Genomic DNA, 8,037 nt, shown 5'->3' on the forward strand with positions numbered 1-8,037 from the left:
TACAATATCATTTTGAAATAATGATAAACATAAAGTTAAATTCCTATTAAAATACTTTTCATGCATCACCGTGCTCTCTACTAATCAGTTATTCAGATAGATCTAGCTAACTAACATTATATTAATAATTTGATTATGGTTTATCAGAGTTGTGAACGTCATTCTTTATTGCATTGCAAATAATTTTTAATGTTTAATGTTTTTAATCATTTTGACTGCAGGTTTGTGGGTTCAGTCAGACAGCAGGGGGCGCGCGCGGACTGCACTGCTCAGCTCATGAATATTAATAAGGGCACGCACAAGGACGTCATGTGGCGTCACGTAATTAATATTCATGAATCCGACATCCTTTGTAGCAGGATTGGCTTACAGCATCTGTCACATGGACGATTCTATTCTATTCTGTCTATTTATTTGGCCATTTCATTTCATTCATGTGAGACACTAATAGAATCAAACAATACTTTGTCGTTATCACTGTGAACACACACACACACACACTCACAAAACCAAAACATTTATGAAGAATATGAATATATAAGCGCTGTGTTTTTAAAAGGGGCGTGGTCTCGGAGAGGGGGCGTATCTCTCTCTTCCGCAGCAGACCTCCATCACAGTGAACGCAGGTGAGATTATAAACACATTCAAATTTTATTTCAACCGATCAAGGGATCATAATCAACATATATATTATACACACGGTGGTTAAACTCGCAGATTGTGTGTCGACCGGTTGAATCGCGCCGATCTTTGCCGCATGTTGATGTAAACTCATGATCATAAGCCGGCCCTCATATGATTATGTTATGATCTGCTAGCGGGCCTAACACCGAATACAACCGGAATAAACGGGATTTGATGTGCATATATCTGGAGTTGAGCTGCTGATCCCGGATCAGGACTCGGTTTCTCCCTGGTAGGATGGAGCAGATCCTTGGTCGCGCGAGCGCGCCCCCGGGCCCGGTTCTGCAAGTGTGCTTCCCGAGCGCGCGCGCCGCGGTTCTGGAGAACCTGAACCGGCAGCGCGAGGAGGGTCAGCTGTGTGACCTGTCCATACAGGTGCAGGGTCACGTGTTCCGCGCGCACAGGTGTGTGCTGGCCGCATCCTCCCCGTACTTCCATGACCAGGTGAGTGTGTGTGTGGAACTGATGTCATCACACACACATACAAACCCTCTCATCTGCATATTAATGTCTGTTTGATGATATACTTTGAGTGATTTCTCGCGACCTGCCCAGCAAACGTTCTAACAAGGTTCTCTTAAAGTTCTCCCAGTAACGGTAATATAACGCTCGTTCAAAGTTATGACGTTAGCACAAATGGAACGTTTTTCAGAATTCCATTTTTAAAATGTTGCTACGTGTTCTAGAACGTTCTTTTTTTAAATTGAACATTTCCGTAACAATAGCATAGCACATTTTGGTAACACTTTATTTTAGTGTCCTTGTTACATTATGTTACATGTACTTACCATAGTATTAACAGTAAATTATGCATAATTACATGTAACTAACCCTAAACGAACTATAGTAAGTACATGTAGTTGCTTAATATTACTCAGTACTTAAATATATAATTACACTGTAACAATGACACCTTAAAACAAAGTGTAACACTTTTTTTAGATGTACATTTTCAACGTTCAAAGAACATTCATAAATAACGTTTTCATAACTTTACGGGAACGTTTGCAAACCGGTCTTAGAACATATTTTTGTGATTGGCTGGAGACAATGGCGTAGCACTAGTACTGTAATATCATTCATATGCTGAAAATACTTGCAAAGCTCAACACTACAGTACGAGAACACTACAGTACGAGAACACTATACGAGAACACTACAGTACGAGAACACTACAGTACGAGAACACTACAGTACGAGAACACTATACGAGATCACTATACGAGAACACTACAGTACGAGAACACTACAGTACAAGAACACTATATAGTTACATTGCTGACAGTGAAGTGATTTATTTACAATCTAATCTCATGACAAAACTGAACTTTTTTACAAGTTGGTGATTTAATTTGAGTTCTTATGATTTGAGTTAATCTTGAGTAACTGTATTGAATAAGTGCTTGAAATATTTGAAAAAAACCCAATAAATTCATTCAACATCTTGGGAGTTTAAGCTGGAGGTTATTCTAACTTTAAGAGCTGATTAAAACATTCTTTCCAGGAATTGCGATTACAATCTAAAGGAATGTAACTGTATATTCTAAAGGCAAAATTGTAGTGTTTTCATGCGCTGGTCAGTTTTGAGCTTTATTCCTCTTCCACAACATGTTCTGTCCATCCATCCATCCATCTTCCATCCGTCCGTCCGATATTTGTATGCAAATTAGTGCATATTTAATGAGTACCTAATTTGCATATGTAAACAACATTATAGTCAACAACATAAGTCAGTAAAGGAATAGTTCATCCAAAAATGAATGCTCTTCCATGATTTATAATGGCAGTGAATGGCCGTTTCTGTTTTCAGTCCATCAAAGTGCATCAATCCATGATGAGAAGGCCTTTATTAACCCCTCAGAGCCATATGCAGCACTTTATGATGGACAGATGCACTTTTATGATGGATAGATGCTCTTTTATGATGGATAGATTCTCTTTTATGATGGATAGATGCTCTTTTATGATGGATAGATGCACTTTTATGATGGACAGATGCACTTTTATCATGGATAGATGCACTTTTATCATGGATAGATGCACTTTTATCATGGATAGATGCACTTTTATCATGGATAGATGCACTTTTATCATGGATAGATGCACTTTTATGATGGATAGATGCACTTTTATCATGGATAGATGCACTTTTATCATGGATAGTTGCACTTTTATGATGGACAGATGCACTTTTATGATGGATAGATGCACTTTTATGATGGATAGATGCACTTTTATGGACTTTAAAACTGAAACAGCCATTCACTGCCATTATAAAGCTTGGAAGAGCCAGGACATTTTTTAATATAACTCTGATTGTGTTCGTCTGAAAGAAGAATGACATATACACCTAGGATGACTTGAGGGTGAGTAAATCATGGGCTAATTTTCATTTTTGGGTGAACTATCCCTTTAAGAATGTCTGTTGAATCTGGCCTGTGGTTGTTTAGCAGCAGAGAATCACAGTTTAGCAGGGGTGCGTTTCCCAAAGCCAACTAAGTTCCATCGTTACCAATAGAGTTCAATGGAAATTGCGATCACAGTTGGCTTTGGGAAACGAACCCTTGGTGCCGCAGCTCTGAACACTGCGGCCTGTTCTACCTGTGTCCAGGTTCTGCTGAAGAACGTCACCACGGTGTCTCTTCCCTCGGTCATGGACCCGCTGGCCTTCGAGAGCGTCCTGAACTCCGCCTACACCGGGCAGCTCAGCATCGTGCGCGACGACATCATCAACTACGTCACCGTGGCCAGCTTCCTCCAGATGTGGCACATCGTGGACAAGTGCACGGACATCCTCAAGAGGTCGCGACCCCTAGCGCAGGTCAGCCCGGGCGTGGCGAGCTCCTCGAGCCATCAGTCGCCCAGCAGCTCCGACTGCTGCTTCCCCGACCCGTCGGACCCGCCGGGCGAACACACTGCCGAGAAACGTGCGCTTCCGCCTCTGGCCACATGGAGGCGCCCTCAGCAGAGCCGGTGGAGCCGAAGCAGCCTGACGTTTCCTCTGCGGACCGAGCCTGAGTGTGGGCCGGATCCGCACCCGCCTCTCCCGTCCATCGAAACGGATTTCGCCGCGAGACACCGAATCCGCGTTCGGCTCCGAGGAGCGAAAGAGGAGGAGCAGCGGGTGGAGGCGGATGAAGGCGTCGGAGAGCCGGCGGAGGACGAGGATAAACTGAGGATGAAGAGCGAGGAGCGCCAGGCCGGTGAGTGGAGCTTCTTCATCACTGCCGTTTAGCTCCCGTCCACCAGGGGGCGCCACCGCGCTGTTTCTGACTGTGTTTGTGTTCTTCTCTCAGGAGGCGTGGAGTCGGACGGGCGTCTCAGAGAGAGCCTGTGGCAGAGCGAGTGGCCGTCGGTGGACGAAGACGAGGAGGACGACGAAACGCCGGATGAGATCGCCAACGCAACGGTTTCCCAGAATCCTCCCTGCTCTCCTCTCTCTGCGACGCCGAAAGTCCACTTCTGTCACTGCGGGAAAGCGTACACGCTGAAGAGCATGCGTGACCGGCACGTGAAGATGCAACACCTGAACCTGCGCCCGTTCTCCTGCCCCGTCTGCGCCAAGAGCTTCAAGATGAAGCACCACCTGACCAAACACGTGAAGACGCACGGCGGCCTGCGCCCGTACGAGTGCGCGCTCTGCGGGAAGAAGATCGTGTGGCGGGACAGCTTCCTCAAGCATCAGGCGCGCTGCCAGCAGACGGCCACCGCGGCTAGCTTTCAGCAGGAGCTCTCGGATGCTGCCGGACCGGTGAAGGTGGAGCACGACGACTTCTCGTTGCTGGAGGAGGAGACACTCTCGTGAAAGCAGATTCCCCAGAGAAGCTTCAGTGACTCGCTCATAAAGGGACAGTAACGTCATCAGATACTCGCCAGACGTCTGTTCATCTTCGTAAACCTAAATGAAGATCCATGTCGATGTTTTTATCGTTCCTCAGCAATGGATTCTGATTTGTTCTTAATGTTTTTATCGTTCTTCAGCGATGGATTCTGATAGGCTGTCAGTGTTTTTATCGTTGATGACACGGATGCTGCCGTACCAGTGAAGGTGGAGCACGACGATTACTCTCGTTACTGGAGGAGGAGACACTCTCGTGAAAGCAGATTCCCCAAAGAAGCTTCAGTGACTCGTTCTTAAAGGGACAGTAACGTCATCAGATACTTGCTAGACGTTTGTTCATCTTCAGAACACAGATGAAGATCTTTGTCAATGTTTTTATCATTCATCTGTGATGGATTTTGATTGGCTGTCAATGTTTTTATCGTTCATCTGCGATGGATTCTGATTGGCTGTCAATGTTTTTATCGTTCATCTGCAATGGATTCTGATTGGCTGTCAATGTTTTTATCATTCATCAATTAAATAATTAATTAATTCTGATTGGCTGTCAATGTTTTTATCGTTCATCATCAAATAAATAATTAATTAATTCTGATTGGCTGTCATCGTTCATCTGCGATGGATTCTGATTGGCTGTCAATGTTTTTATCGCTCATCTTTTTAACGAAACCTGAGATGTCTGTCCCTCTGTTGACGAGTGGTGCAACACATCACTAATCTCACGGATCGGATCATATTACAGTTTCTGAGTCACGGATCGGATCATTTTCGGGGGAAAGAAAGTAATGTAACTGTAACTGTGCTAAAGCTGTGTGAGTGTGGCTGTATTTCACATATAAACATTGATAAGCAAACACTCATAACGCTCTCCTCTTACTTTACATGGAGTTCTATAATGATGTCTTTATGAAGTGCGTTTAGAGTTTAGGCTTCAGTGGAGGGACAGAAGTCACTCAGATGTCATTAAGAATATCTCTGTGTGCCGAAGATGAACGAAAGTCTTGCAGGTTTTTCAAAAAATATGTCCAAAGAAAGACCAGAGCCGCTGCTTTTAAACAAACGTTTTTATTCCAGCTTCATGCATTATTATATAAACACTGTGGACAAGTTCATAAAAAAGCTATATTTTGAACAAAAAGCAGAATAAATGTTGTGTTTTGTCAGAGACTTTCTCCGGATGGGATTCAGAGCGATGAACAGAACACAGAAGGAAGGAGAGCAGGGATCATAAAGGGTTATTATTAAGAGTGGAAATCAGTGTTTCTGCATCTATATGATGTAGCAGAGATGTGGACCTGTTTATTTCTGCACACACACACACACACACACACACACACCCTCTCCGCTCTCCTCTAGTTCTGTGTTAGAGATGATGAACACACACAGACTGTACACACACACACACACACACACACACACACACACACCCTCTCCGCTCTCCTCTAGTTCTGTGTTAGAGATGATGAACACACACAGACTGTACACACACACACACACACACACACACACACACACACACACCCTCTCCGCTCTCCTCTAGTTCTGTGTTAGAGATGATGAACACACACAGACTGTACATAATAATGATAATAATGCAATGTGGTTTTAATATTGTCAATAAAGGCATTTTATTGAGATCAGTTGCAGTGTGAAACTCCAGCGAGTGTTTATGTCCTTTATAATCGGCAACACTTTACAACAAAGAGCCCGTTAGTTACTAAGCAACTCATTTGTTACATTATTTATTAATCTTAATGTTAGTTGATAAAAACACAGCTGTTAGCTCATGTTAGCTCGGGTCCATTAAATCATATTATTGATTTGACTAGTGAATTCATAAATGTTGAAATCAAAATGAATAAATGTTCTTTGTCATAATTGTAAAGTGTTGCCTGTAGTTCCTCTGAAGAATCACCAGTGAAAACAACGAGTGTGACGTCACATGTTCTCAAAAGCACATTCACAAATAACATCAATATTTCTGAGCAAAACTTGTTTGATGCGTTTGAACTTGTACTTTTCGCTTCAATGGTTCTTTTGTGCGACAAATGAATTTATAAAAGTACAAATATTTCCACATCGTCTCACAAAAATAATCATAGAATTAGCAAAATACTGTAGAACAGCTGCGGTAGAGCAGACGGCTGTGCAATAACTATATACAGGAGTATTATCAGAATGCATAGTGTCCAATAATAATAATAAGTGTGACTAATATATGTTCCTGGGGCGTGTTGAGTTATGCATTACCCAGAAGTCAGTTGATCGTTACACGACTAATTCCAGAGGTATTTCTGTTCGTACAGTAACAGGCATCTTTGCATCAGACTCATGTGCATCTGCTACAGGACCTGATGGAGGCCAGGCTGCGTTTAACTCCCTCCGTTGATGTACTTTTTGTTAATATTTTTCATTAATTTTTTGGTAACACTACTTTACAGTGTCCTTGTTACACGTAGAGTTACTGTAGTAAATTATGCATAATTACATGCAACTAAACTTAAAACAAAGCTAATCCTATAGTAAGTACACATAGCTCATCAATAACACATATGTAATTACAGTGTGACAAGGACAGCTTAAAGTACAGTGTAACCGATTCCGTTTGAAGTTTAGCTAATTCTGCTGTGCGTTTTTGTCATTTTTATTTGATTTATGGTCAAACCGTACAGTAAGATTAACTTTAGCTGAGTTATTAACATGAACTAACATTTTACAGCATTTATTAAATCTGCTAGAAATAAAGCTGTTCACACAAATACAACATTTGATCATTAAAATGTATCAGTAAATGTTGATATTATTCAATTTAATAAATGCTGTATAAGTATTGCTCATTGTATTTAAATATGGCTATATAGTTTTAGTGTAATTAGGTTTAGTTACTTTAGAGAGGAAGTTCATGTCCGCCACTGAATAAAACAGTTTGAAATTATAATTTTGACTTTTTTCCTCACAATTGCAAGTTTATTTCATGAAATTCGGAGAAAAAAAGTCAGAATTGTTAGAAAAAAAGTCGCAATTACCTTTTTATTCTTTATTCTGTTGCGAAACTAAAGGAAATTGAGTAATGCTGAAATAAGGTTTTTTAATATTTTATTTCAAGTAAGTTTTCTATAGTTTCCGCTAATGTGACGCATGAATGTATCGATCGGTTCATCATGTGATCTGACATCACCACCGAACGGCCAATGAGCTTCAGTGTCATGAGCCAGATGCATGATGGGAGTGTGCAGAAACTCTTGTGCTAGACGTTCCAGTTAAGATCAGGAGTCCGGGAGCGACGCCACGGGAGTGTGAGAGCTTAATAAAACATTTCTGCTTTATGATGTCGCAAAATACAGTTTAAAAATCGAGAACATTTTCCTAATTCAGCCACTTCAAACTCAACAAATGACACGCTTCATTCTTCACGGACGTCTCCACGGAGAAACATGCTGCTAAACGCTACAGTCAGAACACACTATGAAACGGGTAAAAGAGTAAAGCCAGTTCAAGAACGATAACTAGAT

At 41.7% G+C, this 8,037-nt stretch overlaps 2 protein-coding genes across 3 annotated transcripts in view; one reads left to right on the forward strand and one right to left on the reverse strand.

The window, feature by feature from the left end:
• The first annotated feature begins 550 nt into the window (after window positions 1–550).
• zbtb22a (zinc finger and BTB domain containing 22a) lies at window positions 551–7,986 on the forward strand. Of its 2 annotated transcripts, none has more exons than XM_082186547.1 (4): window positions 551–626; window positions 819–1,128; window positions 3,296–3,887; window positions 3,981–7,986. In XM_082186547.1, the coding sequence occupies exons 2-4, from the start codon at window positions 922–924 to the stop codon at window positions 4,487–4,489; spliced, it is 1,308 nt and encodes a 435-aa protein (XP_082042673.1). In that variant the 5' UTR covers window positions 551–626; window positions 819–921; the 3' UTR covers window positions 4,490–7,986. The 2 variants fall into 2 exon arrangements, with proteins under 2 accessions (XP_082042673.1, XP_082042674.1); XM_082186548.1 differs by having other exon boundaries at window positions 575–626; window positions 921–1,128.
• Window positions 6,126–8,037, reverse strand: part of tmem65 (transmembrane protein 65) — a 19,393-nt gene continuing 17,481 nt past the window's right edge. The window contains exon 7 of the mRNA XM_082186629.1: window positions 6,126–8,037. This exon is cut by the window's right edge and continues 1,020 nt beyond it. The gene's annotated coding sequence lies outside the window, so the exon portion shown is untranslated.

This window comes from Leuciscus leuciscus (assembly GCF_965113295.1).
Source record: "Leuciscus leuciscus genome assembly, chromosome: 12".
Classification (NCBI taxonomy): Eukaryota; Metazoa; Chordata; class Actinopteri; order Cypriniformes; family Leuciscidae; genus Leuciscus; species Leuciscus leuciscus.